The 21,514-nt window shown below is 43.0% G+C and overlaps 1 protein-coding gene across 1 annotated transcript in view; it reads left to right on the top strand.

Moving 5' to 3' along the window:
* The first annotated feature begins 12,748 nt into the window (after nt 1-12,748).
* Nucleotides 12,749-21,514, top strand: part of DMRT1 (doublesex and mab-3 related transcription factor 1) — a 60,772-nt gene continuing 52,006 nt past the window's right edge. The window contains exons 1-2 of the mRNA XM_085041991.1: nt 12,749-13,360; nt 16,456-16,639. Coding sequence (XP_084898117.1) covers nt 13,076-13,360; nt 16,456-16,639 — 469 coding nt within the window. The 5' untranslated portion in view covers nt 12,749-13,075. The remainder of the gene's footprint in view (nt 13,361-16,455; nt 16,640-21,514) is intronic.

The following is a 21,514-nucleotide window of genomic DNA, read 5'->3' as shown; positions in this document are numbered from 1 at the left end:
ATCTGTTTTCCTGCAAGGTTCAGTGATGAAAACAAAGCACATTAAGTCATGCTCAAAGTAGTATTGCCTTAGAGCTGTATACATCTGTAGTGGTTTGATCCTGGCTGGATGCCAGATGCCCACCAAAACAACTCAGTCACTCCCCTCCTCAGATGGTCAGGGGAGAGAGAGAATATAAAAAAACTCTTGTGGGTTGAGATAAGGACAGGGAAAGATCACTCACTAGTTACTGTCACAGGCAAAACAGACTTGGAGAGATTGATTTAATTTACTGCCAGTCAAATCAGAGTAGGATAACAAGAAAATAAACCCTAAATCTTAAAACACTTTTCCTCTCCCCTGCCTTCTTCCCAGGCCCAAATTTATTACTGAATTCTCTGCCTCCTCCCCACCAGCGGCACAGGAAGACTGGAACGGAGTTTGTAGTTAGTCCACAAGTTGCTTCTGCTGCTCCTTCCTCCTCTTATCTTGCTCCAGCATAGGATCCATCTCATGGGAGACAGTCTTCCACAGATTTTCCACCATGAATCTGTCCAACAGGCTGCAGTTCTTCACTCCAGCGTGGGTCCCCCACAGGGTCACCAGTTCTGCCAACAAACCTGCTCCAGCATGGGCTCCTCTCTCCATGACACAAAGGTCCTGCCAGAAGACTGCTCCATAAGTAAGTTTCCAACAAGGTCACAGCCTCTTTTGGGCATCCACCTGCTCTGCCATGGGGTCCTCAACAGGCTATAGGTGGATCTCAGCTCCACCAGGGACCTCTATGGGCTGCAGAGGTATGCCTGCTTCATCATGGTGTGCACCACAGGCTGCAGGGCAATCTCAGATCCGGTGCCTGGAGCACCTCCACTGCCTCCTTCTTCACTAACTTTGGTGTCGGCAAAGCTGTTTCTTTCAAATGCTCTCACTTCTGTCTTCCAGCTGCTGTTGCTGAGCAGCTTTTCCCCCTTATACACATTGTGCCAGAAGAGCTATCACATCACCAATGGGCTCAGCCTCGGTCAGCAATGGGTCCATCTTGGAGCCAGCTGGGTTGGATGTGGGGGAAGCTTCTGGCATCTTCTCACAGAAACCACCCCTATAGCCCCCCTGCTACCAAAACCTGGCCATATAAACACAGGACAACAAACCTTTGTCAATATATTGGGTGGTTCTTTACTATAGGTGATAATGAATTCTCAAAACATCTGTTGTAAGTGTTCTATTTCCTTAATTATTTTCAGCTTTTCCTGTTACAAGAAAAAGCGTATTTCCACACACCAAAACCCCCACCCTACGCATCATCCCTGAGGAGAGCTCAGGAATGAGAGGATCACTAGGGGAAAACAGGAGTCTTTAGGTAGTTGGTACCTGCTGTGAGCACTTCACATGGGGCCTTGATTGACCTTTTTTTTCTCCCTCTATCATTTTATCTACCTGTGGCTTGTTCCTTCGCCCTGTGCCACCGGGTGAGTGGTAACCATTCCTCTTGAGAACCACATCTGTGCATGTTTGGTTAGACCACATCAGCAAAAATAAACTGCCTTTTAAAATATTTCTTGCAATACAAACTGCCCTTCAAGGACTTCTATGCAGAGACCTGTAAATAAGGGCCTCATTATAATTAAGCAGAGTATGATTAAATACATTCAGCCATGAATGACAAACCTCTATCTCCATGTACTCCAAACACCACTACACTCATTTGCAGGATTATTATTTAGCTAACATAAGGGGTAACATTTTTATCAAAGTTGTGCATGTGCTTTGGAATCTCTAAGTGCTGATCTGAATCTAAGTAGCAAAAAGATGTACTGGTAATTTTTTTTTCAGCCTTTCACTGAATGGTTTTAGCACTGCTGCAGAAACAGCCCTTGCTGTGTTCTCAAGAGCTTCGGCTAGGTGCAGAGCTGGAAGGGTAGCGCATGCTTACCCAGTAATGCTGTCCTTCCTCAGCCACATTAACTTCACTGAGATGAAGAGATGAGGTTTCCTTTGCACGTCATGGCGGAACGGGCAGATTAAGAACGATCCTTCTCTACTTCCTGGCTATGGTATCACACCTTCCTTTGAGGCATGAAAAGCCACCTGCTGTGTCTGGCAGTCATCCTGCAGCACCCCTGCATTGCTCTTGGGCATTTTCTGGGACTGGAAAGGCAACTTTTCTCCAGTCCCAAGGGTGAGTGAGACTTGGAGTCAGATGCTTACAATCCCTTGGTACTGAAGTGTGAGCAGGCAGGGGCTGGCCCTGGAAATGGCTTGCCCCCCCTCCACCACCATGCACTCATTCTTGCAAATTTATCATGAGAATTTTCCAGTCCAACCAGACACATCTGCTCAGAGGCCCTTTATTGTGGCAGCTTAATCTGCATCACTAGCCTAGCAGGAGGAGCAAGAAGTATGTTAATGCCTTTTGCAGAGGAAGCTGATTTGGGAGAAGTGTGAGCAGAACAGCTGTACAAAGAGATTGAGAGAGTTCAGAAACACAGAATGACAAAATGAGATTTGTTTTAGGAAAACCAGATGGAAGCAACTGAGGAAAAATATTACGTATTTGTGGACACAATAGGAAGTTGGAAATCTGTAATGCTGAAAGAGAACTTGCCAGAGAGTTGATTAAACAAGAATTGGCAGTGTGATGACAACAACAAAAAATGGTCTGTGCACTTTTTGTCCATTTCAGATGGGGCAGAGGCACCTGACACTGGAAGATGTAATGCAATTTGACATCATTTATAGTCACACTGTCCCCAGCAAACAGGTTAAAAGTCTGCCACCCTCAACGGAACAAACAACAGCTGCTAAAAAGCTGGAAGCAAAAAATAGGGAAGAAGTTTAAAAGGGTAGTTTTGTTTTGATGAGAGACAAATCCTGTAAATAAGGAATTTAGAACATCTCACATTATGTGAGTGCTGAAACAGTAAGCCATGTGGATGGTTTGCAAAGAGACAGATGAAGAGATACAGAAAGTTCTCCAGGTTAGTTCTGCAAAAACAGGTTTTTTAAAAGATCACCGAGGAAGTCTGGGTGATCTTTTAAATGAATATTGAGTTTGTTTCCATCTGTGTCTCACATGGTCACTGCCTCAACTCATATTTGGTCAGAATATGGTAAAGAATTGAAAACAAAGAAGACACATATTACTATGAAAATGGGTATGTGTGTGAGTTTCTGAAAACATGCTACAGATATGACTGTAAATGCCTCCTTTGTAATTGCTGGGTGAAAAAAATCATCCAGTGCCTTCCTGCTGTGCCCTGTAGATGTGATGGAGAGTCCAGCTGCAACCTAGCAGATACTGTTCCCCCTCCCTCATCTGCCTCAGCCTCCCCCACAACTTCTCTGTGGAGTGGGGAGACCTCTACAGACAGGATAAATCCAACACTGCTGCAGGCATGCAGATAGCGACAACCAGATTCTCTGACAAAGCAGTTAGTTAAGGGGGTTTGTTGGGGTTTGGGTTTTTGTTTGTGTGCTTGTTTTTGGGGTTGGGTTGATGTTTTTTGATTGGTTGGGTTGGGGTTTTGTTTGTTTATTTTAGTGTTCTGGTATTATTTCATTTATTCTCCTGCTTTAATAATTCCCTTTCAACTGTCATATCGGGGATGCATGTATGAGCTGACATATGCAAATCTTGGTCTCAACTATTTTCTCCAACTTAACATTGAATTAGTAGCTCACTGCTTTCTACCCAAATACTGCAAAGAGACCATGCAGTATTCTCCTAAGATCTGATGACAGGAGATGGAAAAATGCTGTGCCCTGCAGCCCAGAATTGCCTTTGGAAGAAGGGACAAGCCTTGTAGAACAACTGCTAACAGAAATGTAAGCTTCAACTTTGCCATGTAACCCTTGCTAAACTGCAAGACCTCTACAGCTCTTCTTCCAAGTCAACATGGAAGAAGTTCAGGAGCCTGGCTTTACCTTTTGAGAAACCTCTGGGGGTGGCACTCTTTCACCTGTAAGGAACTAGTCTACTCAAGAACAAGAAGTATTAGGATGGCTACCCAGACTCTGAGAGCTAACTCTGCTCTAGAAATTCAAGTTCTCTTCAAATTACAGGATGATTTTCTTGAGGATGCTAACAAAATCATCTGCCCTTGAATCTGGTGCAGGAGACATGTTTCACACAAACAAGTGTTTGTGTGAACAAACACAAACAAACCCCTGTCCCTGCCCCTCAGCAGTAAGCAGATCAAAAGGGACATTTGCCCTAACTTACATCAGCAAAGATGATGTCTGAAACCCTTTTCCAACTGCAGGAAAGTTTGTGTATTATTCTCCTCAAGCCTGCAAGAGAAAACGTTCTTCAAAGGCAGGAAAAACCTGAAAAACAGATTTTCCTCTACCATGGACCAGAACAGGGGTTCCGATAGTCTGTTGCTGGCATGCAACATGGCAGAAACATGAAAACAAGATGAGTTGGACATGCTTCTCCAACATATAAATACTTAAGCTGTTCCAATCAATTGATCCTGAAATGTAATATAGACTGCCTGAAAGTACCTGAAGTAGCTGATTGCCTGCCACAGACAGCAAACCTGATCCTCTTCTGTGGCTGAGCAGAGCTGAGTGTGTTGATTTTAAAAGTAAACAAAAAGCACAAACAACACCACAAGAATTGCCTAGATTGTCATCCTGAACTGCCATGTCTCTTCTTGAGGCACTGGTGGGGCAAAGGTGGAGAGAAGACTGGATGTGGAAACTTAGCCTTGATTTAAATGAAGCCTTGGGAAAGCATGACCCAAGAATTGGAAGGAAAATGTGCAGCTCTTCTATCCCTACCTCCTATACTTCTCTCTAGCATTGCTGATTGCAAGTAAACAAATAAGTCTCTCATCATAATGAGGTTGTCTTTCCTACCACTTCAATTGCATCAAAATACAACTAAGTGTGAAGAAATCACTCCTTCTGTTCCCTGTTAGAAGAAGGGTTGTATGAACCAGAACTTTGAGTGCACTCCTGAATTCCATCGTTCCATTGTCTCCCTTTACCACCATCACCATCACTGGTCCACTTCTGAAGTATGATAACAGTGCAATCTCATATGACTTGTTCTGGGGCATCAATTATTTTGACCATCTTAGGTAGTAATCAGTACCCCCTAGAAGTTAATACTGATAATAATTATTTTAGATATCTTTCTGAATAGGAATACAAGGTAAGTGCAAGATATTCTTTGTCAATAACATTGCCACACTTGGTAACAGCTCCTACTTTAACAATATCATGATTGTAACCAAGCGAGTATTTTTTTTGAAAAAAAAAATTTAAATGTGTATATGTGTGTCTGTACGTGTAATTTTCACTTTATTCCTAAAGTTTGTTTTGAAAAAAATGATAGGAGGAATCTCACTGGAGCACATAAGAATAAACAGCTACCCCAAGTCGGTTATGGCATGTGTTCTTCACCCAGAGGGCCAGAATATCAGCAAGCTGATGGGCCATAAAGCAAAGTGAATATCCAGGCAGGTTTTTAAGGTATGTATCAGACAGTAAAACACAGCGAATCCTGCAGAGAGGATTTATGTTTATAATAGAGACCCAGGCAATAATAGAAATGTACCCTACTTACCTCAGATGTCCACTGAACAATCTTCTTAGACATCATTATTGTGGATTCACAGAAGCTGCCTTCCAGTGAAAAGGCAATCTCCATGCCTCGGTTTCTTGAAAACAGGTAAGAGAAAATAATGACTTAAGAAAACATGCAGAGAAGATACTCTTTGTTCTCAACCTCCTCATGTGCTATCTGTTACAATTTCAAACTCTGAGGACATTTTAAAAGATTTTACTCAGACAGTGTGGATATTTTCATACACTTAGCTGGGATGGCTGAGCTGGGCTCAGAACATCTTTATTCTTGCATCTACAAATGGCACTGTTTGCATATGAAAGACAGAAAATTAAAGTGTCTAACTAATTAGTTTTCATACAATGTTTCCATCACCTTTCAAGGCATCTCAGTGTCTAGACAAAAGCCAGACTAATTAAAACTAATAGCTTGGCAGTTTAAATAATTTGTAACAGGGTGTCATCTTCCTTACCAGCTTCTCACCAACAGTATTAGAGGAACGCAATTAGTCTCAATTAGCAAATGTGCATCTATGATGTACAGAGATCATCAATCCCAACACTGCTGACCAACACACAAGTGAAAGAAGAAAACTGTTGCCTAAGGAAGCCAACTAAGTGCTCCGATTATCTGTATCTTGGTAGCACTAAGAATATCTTTACTTGACAGGCACAGGTTTTCTGGGACCTGGATCTCCCAGGTCCTTTCTCTGAACTGGATTCCTAGCATGCAGGTAGGATGAATATGCAAACCCTTGAAGATGGGAAGACCCAATGCACTGTCGGTAGCATTTGGGGCAGAAGGTCACCTCTGAACTGCACAGTTGCGCTGGGGGCTCTGGGGCAGGCAGGCTAGAATAGGAGAGGCTGCAGGGGAAGAGAGGCCAGCTGACAGCAAAGAAGAAAGCCTCTTTCCCATGCTAGATGTGAAAGGTCAGCAGCTCACATCAAGTCACTTCACAGCACGGCTGATTAAGTAACAGTCATTTGACTTTGATTAAAATATTTGGAAGAGCTCAGCTGTGTCTGGAGGCAATTCCCCACTCAGTGGATCTGCAAGGTTTCTCTCAGGAAACAGGAAGAAATGGGGAAAGAGCAACATAACACTTTGCTCTGAAGCATGTGTGCTAGACTCACTGATTTTAAGGGGAAGTCTAATGGAATGCTCCCCTGAGAGCAGTATATTATGTGAAAAATATATTTATTTAATCTTAAGGAAAAAAGAAGAAAATAAATTCAGAAGGAGATATTGTAACAATAAATTCGCTTCTATTGAGCATCAGAATTAGGCACAACAAATAATAACACACAAATTAAAAAACTGGATGAATAGTAAATTGACATAGGAAAACACACCCCTTCCATCACCTCAGCTGTAACTATCCTTCAGAATCATGGAGTTTCAGCAGTTTTAAATTTCTGAAGATCAAGAGTGCAAAATAGTAAAAACTTGCACCATTTAAAGAAGATATAGATAATAAAGCAAGTGCTTTATAATTTGAAATGATCTATTTCTTCCTTTGAATACCAATTGGTTTGCTCAGCGAAGTAGAAATTTAACTGTATCCATTAAAACATTAAAGGCCATAAATAAAAAATTAGCAATTAATTGTGTTGCTTATTTTTAAGAGGCTGGAGCTTAGTTTTTCATATTCTGGCAGTCTATCAAACTCAGCTCCATTACAGATGTCTTAGAGCTGAATTGATGATGATATTCAAAACTAAGGGCATTCTCCTCAGTAGTCCTACCCTGATGAAGGAGCTCAAATGTATAGATGGCTTATGCGACGCTATCATTCTTACTGTGTGAATTAGGAATGTTAGAAATGTCAGCTTAATGAGTCATGCAAGAGTCTTCAATGTTCTAAGTCACTGGATCCAATTAATTTTCAAGTGTGCCTAAAATGAACAATGAATACTGACTGAGAAGGAGCAATTCAGTGGTTTTCTCCACACTCGCTTTTTAACTTCTATTTTATATGTTGGACTTAATAATGCTTTCAAATAGCTATCCAAGTCAATTATTAACAATGATTGAAATTTCCAAGGAGCTGACATTGTGTTTTCTTCAGCCTTTACATTTGCAATGAAATTATTGCAATTTGCATGAACAAATGGGGAAACAAAGAATGTAGGTGTTAGTGAAAAAATGGTAGCTTTTTTTTCCTCTTCTTTATGTGTGTTATTAATAAAACTAGTCAGAGTGAAAACATGAAAAGCATATGCATTTTTAAAATATCTCCATTGTATTTGCTTCACTGAACTTGAAAACTGCTTTGGTTTTGTATTATATCTGGCAAAATGTAACAAAGCGAATTTTATCTCCAGTGAATCCTGTTTTTATTGAGCAGTGTGGGCCCACCTCATTGGCTGGGCTCACAGCTGTGAAGGGGAAGAGCCATTTGATGTAACATGCAAGCTTTTCTTGATTTTATGTAAATAATTTTTACCATAACCCTGACATTTGGACCATTGAACTCGAGATTCTGAGTAGTGTGTATCTTGCAAACAAACATGTCTGCTTAGGCACCCATCACTGGTGGCTTTTCTTAGTTGTGGCTCATCTGAAGTTATTGATGTGAAGGCTCTCTTTCCACATGTTGGGAGAATATCAATAAGCAGAGTGTGAATAAACTCGCGGCCTCAGGGGCCATTAAAGTGTGTCACCTGCTATGGCACGCCTGTTCTCCAACTTGAGACACATATGATGCTGTTTTCTGCCCCCTGCCAACATTTTTTCTTGCACCCTTTGGAGAAGGGTCCCCTGTCACCTTATCTTTCCAGTGCATATAGACTTGTACCAAGAGAAAAGAACATGAACTGAGGGTGCTGAAGAGTGTACACAATTTGTCCCACCTTGCTAACAACGAGTGGTCTTTGTAAGCAGAGACAGGCACAGCAGCTTTTCAGCCTGATGCAGAAAGGTAGCCCTGAGCTCACTGTTGGGAAGCTGTGGACCCCCATCCCAAGGACTCTCCTTACTCTCACAGAGGAAAAACAGCAAATAGCCAAATGGTGGCAGCACTATAAATTGCTTTACTTGTTCACTTCATGAGAGTGAAGCCCTGGGCACCAGAGGGGGAAAAAAAAAAGCAACAAGCGAAAAAGGAATTTGAGAGGAGAGCCAAGTAGCACACTGAAATTCCTTATCTGTAAATGCCCATGCCATAGAAACATTTTTGGAGCAAAGAAGACTGAATCACTTGAAATCTTAAGTCTGAATGAAAGATTCATCTTGACTAAATTGACTTTTAGCAAAAGCCATCAGTGGTTTAGCAGATTTGACTGAGCTGGAGTAATGCAACTGGGGCAAACACTCTATGTATCATCACAGAGAAGTGTCTGAGAGAGCAGCTGTAAGGCTGATTTTAAAATCCTGTAAATACTGAGTATTTCAAGGCAAGGTCTGGGTTCAGCTATATGCCCCATAAGAAACCCTTTCCTTTTGCTGTGGTACCGACAGTCCCAGACATATAACCTGAGAACAGAAACTGTTAGAATCATAAATATAGTGGTAGGGGAAAAAACAACCCAAAACCCCGTAAGTTGCCAAAAGTAATAGAGAAAATCCTCTGCTTGGAATACAAAACTTTGCCCAGGGGATTGTGTTTTAAGAGCCAAATGACAAAACTTTCCTCTAAGTTAAAGGAGGATTAAAATAAGGAATGGATGAAAGAGAACTGCACAAGTGTACAAATGAAAGTAAAAAAAAAAATTAAAATGCATGGTTTATTTATGCCACCTACTGGATTTTTCCTGAAGTATCTTTTCAAGCATTTTAGTAGTCGTGATGATGTCTGTCACTCCAGCAAATACATCTGCATGGGAGACTACTTGCACAAGTAAACGAGCCGAAACCTAGCCAATGATTCACATGAGTAAACGGATGTGTGAACTGACATAGCTGGAGGAGTAGAGATGAGAGTAGCTCTACACCTGTTTATTCTGCTAAGCTAATGGCTCTAGGGCAGCCAAGACATCCAAAGCTGCAGGCAAGCACTAAAGTTCAACACTGAGGAGCTTCCCAGCTCCTATCAGTGCCTCAGGGAATGTGCTGGCATGGTTTCCCTCCTTTGCTTGACTCCCTCTGGCTGTCTTTGATATTTTGTTCAAAATGTCCAGAATGCTTATGGACACGTCAATGTTTTCAAACAATGCAGACTGGCAGTGTGCATACTTTATCTTTTATCCCTCACCACTCCTGCAGCTAAGGCTCTTTTGGGAATCCACAACCAGCCCTAGGGATACAGTCTATTAAATGATCTGTCAGGGTGAAAAATATCTCAAAAACCCTCTGATTTGACCCACTGACAGAAAAAAAAGAAATTAAACAAAAAATTAAACAGAATCAGGTCTAGCAGATCTCTAAAATGAAATGCACTCAACCCCACTGACTTCTGTGAAACTCAAGGTCCTCACTTTCCAGGCAACAGTGTTAGAATTAAACCCTTTCTAATTTGTGATCTCTCTATTGGATTGCTCAGTCATACCAATGTGGTGGTGGGATCATGGCTTGCTCACATCTGTCCCTCAAAACAATAATCTTGTTAGCAAATAAAATATTTTTGCAAGGTTCAAGGGATCAGCCAAAGGCATGCATCAGCAAAGGATGGATCATCACTAACAGATGACATTTTGTACTTTAAAGAAAAAGTTAAAGCTAAAGGACAATTATCAGATATCTATAAAGACAAAAAAAAAGACAAAATAAAAATGCCTTTTGATTTTTTTTTAATCAGAAACATTAATTACAGTTATTTGCAAAGGTGATGGCAAACTGCAGTAATCTTAAATCACTGACATCATCACTGGACAGACCAAAGCAGAGATGCCCAGACACACACTAAATGAATGACTAAATTTCCTGAAGACTTGCAGTGAGGTTATTGTGATTCGGCTTAGCACTAATGGCAGTTTATGACCATCTCCTATTACTTCATGACTCCACAGATGACAAATCCTGCAATGTGTTGTCAACCTCACCAAATACCCATAAAAATTTTTGAGAAAAACACTGCACTCTAAGTGCATACTCAAAGTGTGATTTGAGCTAGCAAAACTAAAGTAATCCATTATTAAATGATCAATCATGTATTTGTATTCATCAGACATCTACATATTTTGGTGATATTCATCCAGAACACAAAATACAAGATAGGTACTTACAACATTAATATTTTGGTCTGTACAGTAGGTTCTGCAACACTGTGGATAATAAAGATCTGTGCAGTTAGTCTAAAAAGCAGGAGTACAAAATACTAGTTACATGAAAGAGTGATGAATGAATGTTCTTCTTGGACCTGTTGCATTTTTTGCATCCTGTAATTCATCTCTGAGGATAGCTGTCCAACTTAGTTTCTAGTGAAAAGTCATATATAAGCACCTGGTGACTATTATTTTTCCTCTGTCTTTGCCTACTTTATACACTGTCCTTCTCTTTTCTCTTTTTCCACCACTGCTGTCATTTCTGATGTGCCTTTTCTTCTCCTATCTGAGTTTGTTGGGTTTTATTTTACCTTCATTGTTACTTTGATTCAGCCTCCTTTCATCTACTTTTTAATTTGCATTTTCAATTGACTTTAAGCCACTTTGCAGGGGAGCACCTGAAAATATTACTGCGTGTGTGCTCCACCATGCACTGAACTTAACAAACTAGATATTCACTTTCAAGGCTTGCTCCTAAACAATTTTTGAAAACGGATCAATGCCAATATGAGTTGAGATCTCAAATTATTTCATTCTGGTGGGAATTTTAAGTTTTGATATATGAAGCTAAATATGCCTGCACTGTTCATCTCCTTAAATATTAGTGATACGCACCACTATGTGTAAAGGCACATCCTAATTTTGTTCCTCTAAACATTGTGTTCATCTTCTTCTGTCTTGTGGGAAAATGTGCAGTTACTGACATCACAAATGTCAATCCCAGCAGAGTTACACAAGGAGAAAGTTTCAGTTTCTGTGAGTTGAATGATGGTCACAACCAAGTCCACACAGTTTGTGCTGGGCCTTCACTTACAGCCTGACTGGTTGCAACTGGGGCTTAACAGGAATGTTTGAATGAGGTCTCTCTGGAGGATGGAAAGCACCATAAATGTCTCCAATGTTGTACTATGAAGGAAAAAGTTATTTAAATGTCATTTATTAAAAGCTAATGCAAAGCATCAAGCAAGGATCTGGGGCTTTCTTCAGGCTGAGATAGGCACTCACTGTTTCCAGCACAGAGGCTCAGTCTGAGCAGAATTAGCTTGGAGTTAGCTGATCACAAAGAAAGAGATGCCTTCCTTGGCTTCTTCTAGCAGAAATAAATTTCTACCTACTGTAACTTATTGCCATCTGATATGCTGAGTCATGACACTGGGGTTATAGAAATCTTTATGCAATCTTTATAAATCAGCCTCACATAATCTCAGGTGCTTTCTGCTTCATCTCTGTTGAGTCACTCATTTGACAGTTGTCATTCATCTTAGATTGAGATGTAATTTAATAGTTTCATTTCAGCATGAAGATAGCGTCATCTAAAGTTGAGCCCAGAAAGATTTAAAGGTGTAACAGAGGAAATATTAATACTGTAAATAATATCTGTAGAGCTGCATGCATTTATAAATCACATAGTGCCAAGTTGTAAGGGCGGCCTATGTAAAAATAAAAGCATCTTCGCTTGTCTTGCCCTGCAGAGTTCAGCTGCTCTGCCACCCACACCAGCTCCAGAAGCGATGGCTACCGAGTTATCACCGCGCTCTCACTTGCCCCTAGACCTCCTGGAATCACCTGCCCACACAGATATCGATCAAGGTGTCTTTATACACATGGCGGGATGCGAGTGTGAGAAAACCTGTAAAGGGGGGATGCACTCCAGCGAGAAGCCAGGAGCCTCACGGTAAAAAGCAGCTGAGGCGCAGCAAGTTGGGTGTTTTCTTTGGGCGTCGCACTGGGCCAGGCCATGTTGGTCGCCTGCCCAAACCAGACCTGCCCAACCAGAGGACCACTGGGCTTAAAAATGGCCTCTCCGCATCGATTCCGCCTTGCTGTCTCAGACCTCGTCGGGCATCCCCACCGCGGACACGGCCTGCGCTGGCCGCTGCCCGGCAGGGAGGGTGGGAGAGGCCGCAGGGCGGCCGCGGAGCCGTCCCCGAACGGGGTTCTGGGCGTCCTGTGTGCGGTACCTTCGGGCAGCGCCACCGAGCCGAGCCCCACGGCACCTCCGCCACGCGGCCGGGCTTCGGGCCGGGCCAGCCCCCACCCCCGTCCCGCCGTGCATCCGACGGGACCCGCCTGGACGCGGCCCGCCTTTACCGCCGCAGGCCGGCCTGGTGGGGGAGGGAGGAGCGCGGAGGAAAGGGCAGCCGCTCCCTCGGGGTAGCAAGGCTTTCGCGGTCGCACGGACCCCCCGGAGCCAGGGGTGGGGGAGGCGCGGCAGGAGGGGCAACGCTCGCCGGGTTCTGCCCGCCAAAACGCGCGGGGTGGCGGGACGGGACGGGACCGCGCCGACCGCTCGCCCGGCTGCCCCCCGCCCGCTGCGATGCCCAGTGACACCCCGGCCTTCAGCAAGCCCCCGGACGTCGCGGGCCCGGGGGACAAGGCAAGCAGCTTCGGAAAGGCGGCGGCCCCCATGGCGGCCGCCCCGGCGGACAGGGCCGCCACCGCAGCGGGAAAGAAGCGGCCGCGACTGCCGAAGTGTGCCCGCTGCCGCAACCACGGCTACTCCTCGCCACTGAAAGGGCACAAACGCTTCTGCATGTGGCGGGATTGCCAGTGCAACAAGTGCAGCCTGATCGCCGAGCGGCAGCGCGTCATGGCAGCGCAGGTGAGTAGTGCCCGGAGCGGGGTAGGCTGTCCGCCCGCCGCGCTGCCGCCGCCGGGGTGTCGTGCCCGTCGGGGCCGAGCGGCCGCGCCGAGCTGCGCTGTGCTGCGAGACCGCGGCCGCGGGTAGCCTCGTCCCGGACTGGAGTCAGGAGTTACACCGCCGCCTTCTTATGTTAGCGAGACTTTTTCGCTGAATTTCTCTTAAGTTATTTAATTGTCTTTCTTTTTTTTTTTTTTCATTAAAAATTGGAGATGCTCCAGAGGCGCGGGGGATTGCAGTCGTGGCGAGCGGCAGCGGTGTGCGCTCAGCTGCGCACAGCCGAGCGCACCGCGCCGCCCCGAGCCGGGTACAGTCCAGCCCGGTGGACAGCTCCCGGGCGGCCGTGGAATCTGCATAGAGCGGGACCTAAGCTACCGTCAGTGGCCGTTTTCCAGCTTGCTTTTTAGTAGATAATGAATTATCTAGCCAACTAGTTTCTTATCGAGTATGTTTTGCGGTGGTGGTTTCAGATTCGGTGTAATTGCGATTCCTGATGCTGGGTGGCTTTACTTGAGCGCATTGCTAACTTTTTATTGTTTGGGTTTTTTTAACGGCATTGTTCCAAGTTTTGTATGTAGTAGCTTTGCAAATAGCTGGGTGGGTGCATCATCTTAAATCTAAACGAGGGCTTCGTATTCTGAGCGCTAAGAAAACTACCGGCATCCTGCTGAGAGTAGAACTAACTTTTTCGTTGGGTAGCGTTGCTGAAGTTACAACTCTCTGGCATTGTCGGTGTAGGGCTGTATTAGCCATTTTGATCTTTATCTTGCAAAATTCTCTAAGAGGAGTCCTGGGTGTGTAATGGCTGCTGGAGTACTTCAGCTCCGCGAGGAGCATTACACGGCCTCGTTAGTGCAAATGATCCCCTGCAGGCTGACAAGGTGTTTGTGCGAATAAGGGCAGAGATACCAGACCCACCCATCCATTTGCAGCTCCTGAGCGCTCAGCGCTTCGTGATCCCGCGTAAAGTGTGTATCGGGATAACAGCTTTTGAAAACCTAAGCAGCCTCGGATTAAATTCTTCCACACTTTTTTTATTCTATTATTCAGTGCAGGTATATAAAACGTCCTCAGAACTCAGCGGGAGTGAGTTTTCGTTCATTGAAACAATTTCTTCTTGTTGGTGGTATGGCAGTCCAGAAATTGCTGTGCCCGAGTTACATGCATTTTTTCTGTCTGGTGTGAACCATGGAATAATACAAGTGAAACCCTTTGCTGTTTGCTTCGGGGAAGGGAGCACAAAGTGCTGTGTTCCCCGTGCAAGTCCTTCCCAAAACAGACTCTTTTGCTGCTCATCAGGCTCTGGTGATGGCCTTCCTGGGGGTATTCTCTTCCCTGCCTCCTATTTGAAAGTGGCTTTGAAAGCCTCCCTAGCTAAACCTTATCTGTGTAGGCGTTAGACATTGAAAGTCTGTCTTTCCCCTTTTGATATATTTCTGCAGTAAGCCTCTTGATGCTGGTGGAATTTTACAGGTCAAGGTTATTGGCTTGTGAAGTCAAAGTTACAGTGGTGTTTGCAAGTCTGCACCTTCTGTTTGGGATGTCTCTTATTGCAAGGGCTAATACTAATTTCTATTAGTATTATACATCTCTGATAGGAAAAAGTGTTGCTGTTGAACATGGAAATATAGGGAAGTCCTGTCCAAGATATGCAGGAGAATTTGTGGCAAGAAAAGCCCATGATCCCAATCTGTAATCTGGAACAGATTTCCAAGGTTCGAATAAAGATGGAAATCAATCACCTGACAAGTAGCAGGATAGGCAGCTGTAGCAGTGTCATATATACCTCCTAGACATGTATTGCATGGGTGGACAGATGTGCTAAATAGATCTAGTTCAGATGAGGCAGAAGGGGCTGTCTGTAAGCAATGAATATGGTTTGGCTGCACCCATGTCCAGACTGTGTAGTGCCTATGAGCTTGGCCAGTGCCAGCTAGGCTTTGGGACATGGTTAGTGTTGGGAAAGAAATAGGAAGCTCCAGCTTCTCCAGGCCTGCCCAGATATCTGCAATCTGTATGATGCTGTCTGAGATGCTTGCAGGATGGTACTCTTTATTTATATTACCCTTTTTTTAATGGTCATTTGCAATGCTTCTTCCATAATGGCTCTCTGCATACAATGTACTGTATGCTGAAATTTCCTTGAAGGACAACATTTCCAACAAAGAGCCAGCAGGGAACCTAGCAGGAGAACCTGGATAGAGCAGCAGATTGCAGGTATAAGCCCTCCTGAACATCTGCTTTATATTGATAAGAAGCACAGCAGAACCCTGCAAGCAGACTAACTTCTTAACCCCAGCATCTGCGTATCAGCAGAGAGGAGGCTATTGGCTACACTTTCTACAGTGTGCTTGTCCCAGGAGCAGCTGTATTGGGGGAGTGTAGTCAGCTGTAATAAGTCTTCATCTGGCCTCGGTGGAGGAAGATGTGTCTGTCACCAGCATTTCATAGGCTTATTCATCTGTGCTTGGACACAAAAAGGGGCTGGTTTTAGATAACTTTATACCCTCCTTTACCAACTGCCTGGATTCTGTGAAGGGCCTAGAGAGTAAGCCATTTGAGCAGTGGCTGAGGGAGCTTGGAGTTGTTTAGCCTGGAGAAAAGGGGGTTCAGGGGGGACCTTCTGCAACTGCTTGAAAGGAGGTTGTAGCCAGGTGAGGGCTGGGCTCTTCTTCCAGGCAGCCAGTGACAGGACAAGAGGAAATGGGCCAGAGGAGGTTCAGGTTGGCATCAGGAAGAATTTCATAATGGAAAGGATTGTCAAGCACTGAAATGGGCTGCTCAGGGATGTGCTGGAAAAACCATCCCTGGAGGTGTTGAAGAAATGAGTGGACCTGGCAGTTAGTGCTGTCGTTTAGTTGATATGGTGGTGTTTGGTTGAAAATTGGGCTCAGTGATCTTGGAGGTATTTTCCAGTCTTAATGATTCTATGATCAATGCTATTCAGAAGTACTAAGAGTGAAAAACCAGCTTTGAATCTGAGTCTTTCATTGTTGCCAATATAAATTGTGCTCAAAACCAAAGAGCATGCACTATGTCTTGTCTTTTGTTCCCAGGTTGCACTAAGAAGACAGCAAGCTCAGGAAGAGGAGCTGGGAATCAGCCACCCAGTGCCCCTGCCCAGTGTCCCTGAGACGTTTGTTAAGAAGAACAGTGGTGGCAGCTCTTGCCTCTCACTGGAAAGCAGCAGCCCAATGCACTCAACAAGTACAACCATGACAGCAGCTAGTACGCCATCAGGTAAAGCAGAGCAATGCTCATGGTTGGCAGCAATGGCCAGCACTGCTTATGGCTGCTGTTGGCACCTGTTCTCCTCTTTGCAGTGACAGGGTTATGTAAAGTCCCCTCTCCAACAACAGCATTGTACTATTGGTACAGTGAGCATAAGGGAAGAATCCAGTATCAGTCTTTCATATTTTAATTGATTATTATTACTTGAAAATCAAAATTTCTTTTATACAGGCTGGTGCTGTAATAAAATTCAATAGAGTGTGTGACTGCAAGTAGAGAATTGTGGGAAGCTTTTGTCCTTTGTCCCAAAATACTACTGCTGCCACAGTCATGGTAAGTGGGTTTTGGCTGGCTGCGTAGCTTCTTCAGAACTAAGAGTTTTCAGAACTGTATAGAAGCCAAATACATAGTTAATGTCATTAACCGCAGCAGCAGACATCTTACGTGACTTGATGTGGTGGCACACTGGTTCTGTGTGCATGGTGTGATGAACTGCGAAATATTGATTTAGTCCTTCTCTGTTACTACAGCTTATTGTATTGCATTTCACGCTTGTAAAACAAAACTCAAAAAAAACAATAACATAAAACAGTATTTGTCTGTAGATTCAGTGAAAGCACAGCTAAGCACAGATGGGACTTGAAGATGCTAGGCAAGTGAAGATTGTAGGCAAAACGATTTTCCTATGCAAATTGCTTTTCCCCTTTTCTAGCTACGCCTGGCAGATACAGCGATTGAAGATATATAAGAAAGAAGCTGGTGTAATTGATTATTTGTGTCTAGACAGAAAAAAACAGCAAACAAATAGAGATAAAAGGAGAAGGAAATTTCATTCATTTTTAATAATCTATGCACATGTCAGTAATACAGGTGAATATACTTGTCAGCCCAGATGATTCTAAACTGGGCCTTGCGTTAACTAATAAAAGGACAGTGCGTGTGTGTATCTGTCAGGTGATGTTATTCTGTTTTGCAGGCCATTAAAAGTCTTGTCAGATGGATTTGTTGGATCTAGTGCAGACATGCAGTTTCAGACCATTGTAGAGGAATTTTTTGGGAAGCTTTTGAAAGAACTGCTTAATAAAGCAATAAATAGCTTTTTATTAGCTTTTTTGTTTTCATTATGTTAGTGTCACCTTTGAATTGATGCAGTTACTCCTTTCGTATTTGCATTACTGCATGCTTTGTCTATAGACATGGAAAAACCTGGCTAAAGATTAAAGTAGTATATTCAGTAATGTATAGAGATTGTGTGTAACTCAGGAGAACAAGAAGATCCTTGCTTACACGGAAAGGCCAAAGAATGAAATAATTTTACTGTTGACAAAACTGGCGTAAGCTTTGATTGTAATGTTTTTTAAATGACAGTATTTAATTTATTAATCCTATTTTCATAACTGCTAATTAATTGAATAAATGATGGTATTTTAATGAAAAACATTGACCATACAAGCTTAAGGCAATTCACATGTTCAAATAAGGACTTGAAAGCATAAAAATGCCTAATTTTAAAGTAATATGAATTGCTTGACTATTTTTGGTCGGAGCACTCATCTTTCTTACAATGGATTTTGAGCAATTTAAATACATTGTTTCTCAAGTATTTTACTAAATAACTACCATCTACTAAATAACTGTTTGTGAGTGACAACATTTGAAATAGGCAGCTTCATCTCCAGAAAGAAGATGTGATTTCAGTGAAGAATCAAGACAGGGTCCACATTGTTCTGGTGACACAGTCACCAGAGATGGAAGTGTCTGTGAATGAGTAGGAAATCATGTTCACAGTTTTGCTTTTAGGCACCTGAGTAGCAACAGACATTTGTGCTTAGCTCAAAGGTGACTACAGTGTATAAATAAAGTTATGTCCCTCATAATTTTAGTAGGTTCACCTGTTGAAGGCAGTGTAAGTACTCATGGGTTTTAATTTATACCAGTGACTGCATGCTGACTCTGAAGCTGGAGAAAGTGCTCTGCATTTATCCACGCCTGTAGGGTAGCTTTACCAGGTGTCTGAGTACAGTCTTTGGTGAGGAATACAGCCTGAATATCCTTGTCCTTTTTTTTTTTTTTTTAGTAAAAAACCATTTTTTTTTCAAGGTGAGAAATTGCCATTTGACATGAAGTTCTTGCTTTAGGTGTTGGGTTATTTCAGAACCAGGTACTTGATGGATTCTTGTATTGCTGTTTTATGATTTTATTGGTACCATAAGCTGCAAGCAAAATGAGAGACCCCATCAGAGCAAGTGTCATTGTCTCAGGTTGGTAGGCTGAGGTGCTGATTTTTCAGGAATTTATAGTAATTAAAGCAAGCAGAGAAGGTGAAACCCTTCATGGCAGGTGGGAGTCAGCAGTTCCCTGCAAGCCCCAGGGGAAGCAGTGGCTCCTGGGAGTGCAGTGTGTCCTGTATGACTCACATGAGATTGGGCAAGAGGTGATGGGACAGTGGTAATTCTGTTCCTTCTCTAAGGATTTTGGCTTCATGAGAGCAGTTCTTCTTTTGGACTCCATCACGCAGAGCATTGTTTGCCAGCAGAGGAGTAATTTGTGAAGGAGTCACACAAATCAGACATAGTGCCAGAGAGAGTCATTGCTTGCTGTATCCATTTTATTAGCAGATCAGAAACAGTATGACAGCTGGAGACCGGACGCAGTTCTTCAGATTCCATTGTGACATGCTGTTTTTGAAAAGGAGAAAAATGAATTACCATGGTCATAACATAGGTGTTTAAGCATTAACCATGTCAAGCATGTTTACTTTGGATGGAGTGTATCTTCCCACTCAAAAACAAACTGAGAATTTGCAGGGTAGAAGGAAGGGAGCAGACCATGGTCCCAGGGCATTTGTAGAATGTCTTACAGACATAATTTTTTGTTCCTGTGCGTTTTCTCTTAAAAAGTTGCAGGTTTCTGAAAGAAAAGGCCATTTAATTGTACAGAGCAGCAAAAGTTGTTACTCCAGTGCATTTGAAGTAATTGTCCTTCCTTTTGTAGGATAGGTATATCTTGTTAGGTTAACAGATGTGCAAAATTTAGAAAAGACTATGGTGAAGCATTTAGCTTGTGCTTTTCAGACATGCTCAGTTTATAACACCTGTATTCTTCAGGGGTCTGTGTCAGTTCGGAGCCTCTGCCATTTTAATAGTTAGAAGTCACCAGGGTGCAGAGAGGGGAGGCAGATGTGGTCATTAAACACCTTAGAGTTTGCTGAAAAAAGCAAGCTGCTAATGCTGAAGGAAGGATTTCACCTTTTCGTCATTATATTTGGTCTTCATCACAGACTAAGGTCATGTTTGGCATTGGCAGTGGAGTGGCTGCAATGTACATCACCTAGAAGGTGCTGAAAAGCACCCCTTCTTTCTGCTGCTTGGTAGTGTTGTTGGCCCAATTTAGAAGCATCCAGTATAGATGGGATTACTGTATGATGCAAAATGTTAGCTCCTCCTCCCATGCTCTGTTGTGGTTGTTTTCTTGTTGTCTGTGCAATGACAGGAGTGTTCAGGTGCCTTCTCAGTATCACTCCCTGACAAACGTATAATTTTCAGCAATTGTGATTAGTAAGCTTGTATTTGTTATTTCCCTTTGTTACATGTATTATGTATGACAGAAACAATATAGTACTTTTTTGTCTAACGTAAGTGGTGCCTTCATTTTGAAACTCTTTGACAAATTGAATGGGTTTTATATGCTCATAAATACAGGCCATACTGGGGTCAGCAGTAATACAATGCCTAATGTATGATGGCACCAAGATCCCTTTGAATTTGCAGTGCCCTAGTGTGAAAACCCTACCAGGCCTTCTTTACTCTTTTGATACTCTTTACTCTTCTTTACTTTTTTGATAACTGTGTTGTGATTTCAAAAATCAATGTCATGATCTTGCGGTTGTGCTCCTTAGGTGATGAATTTAAAAAAATTAGATGTTATAATCAGAAGATACCATAGCCTGGTTTAAAAAAAGTGAAGAAATTTTCTTATTGAAAGAACGTTCTTTAAAAGTATTTGTCGTATAGTGACATATGCTTTCAGAATTTCAGTTTCATTGGAAAAGCCTCATTTTAGTCAACTGATCATGAGAAATCTGCCATGGCCATTTCACTGTGAGAGTGCTTAGGGGTTGAAACAGGTTATCCAGAGAAGCTTCCTGCTTGGGGAGACTCAAAACTTGGCTGCGTGGTGCATAAGCAACATGATCCAACTGGGAAGCTGGCTCTGTTACTCTGTTTGAGTAACATTTGGGCCAGCTGGTCTCCAAAGGTCCTTTCCAAACTAAACTGTTCTGTGAATCTCTGAAATTTCTGTGTCCTTGTTTTGACATGAAGTCAACATACTGAAATTCGACATTCACCCAGCCTCAATACTGATAAGCATTTGCAAGCCTGTGATAGAAATCCTGACTCTTTTGACCTAGTAATACTCAATGGTAGATTATTTTAAACAAATAATTAGCATCATAGGGGTTGACAGGTGGTGGAGGGGATTGATAGTTCAGGTGGCAGCAGCCCCTGCAGGGCTGAGCAGTAAGAAGGGGGCATTAGCTGCTTTGCGTGCCTGTGCCAGGACTAACATCATGGCTGCATGCCCTCAGAGATCTTGCTGGGTCTGCAGTGGTTACCAGTCAACCCCCCTGCTCTTTTCTCTTCCGTTGGTCTCCTCACTACTTTCTAAGGATGATTTTCTCCTGCTGCACCCGTGGCTGCTTCTTTACCAGCTTTAGTTACTGGCTACCTCCTGGTGCTGCCACCTTCTTCCATTGCTTCCTGGTGTTTTTCCCTGACTTCTCCCACAGTCAGCAAATCTGTGTTCAAAAATAAGAAGTACAGTTAAACATTACCTTTCTTTACTGGATTGTAACAGCTAGTGAAGAGAGAAGTATTGCATCCT

This window comes from Lichenostomus cassidix, chromosome Z, assembly GCF_008360975.1.
Source record: "Lichenostomus cassidix isolate B80296 chromosome Z, HeHo_3.0, whole genome shotgun sequence".
Lineage (NCBI taxonomy): Eukaryota > Metazoa > Chordata > Aves > Passeriformes > Meliphagidae > Lichenostomus > Lichenostomus cassidix.
This window is presented reverse-complemented; position numbering and strand designations above follow the sequence as displayed.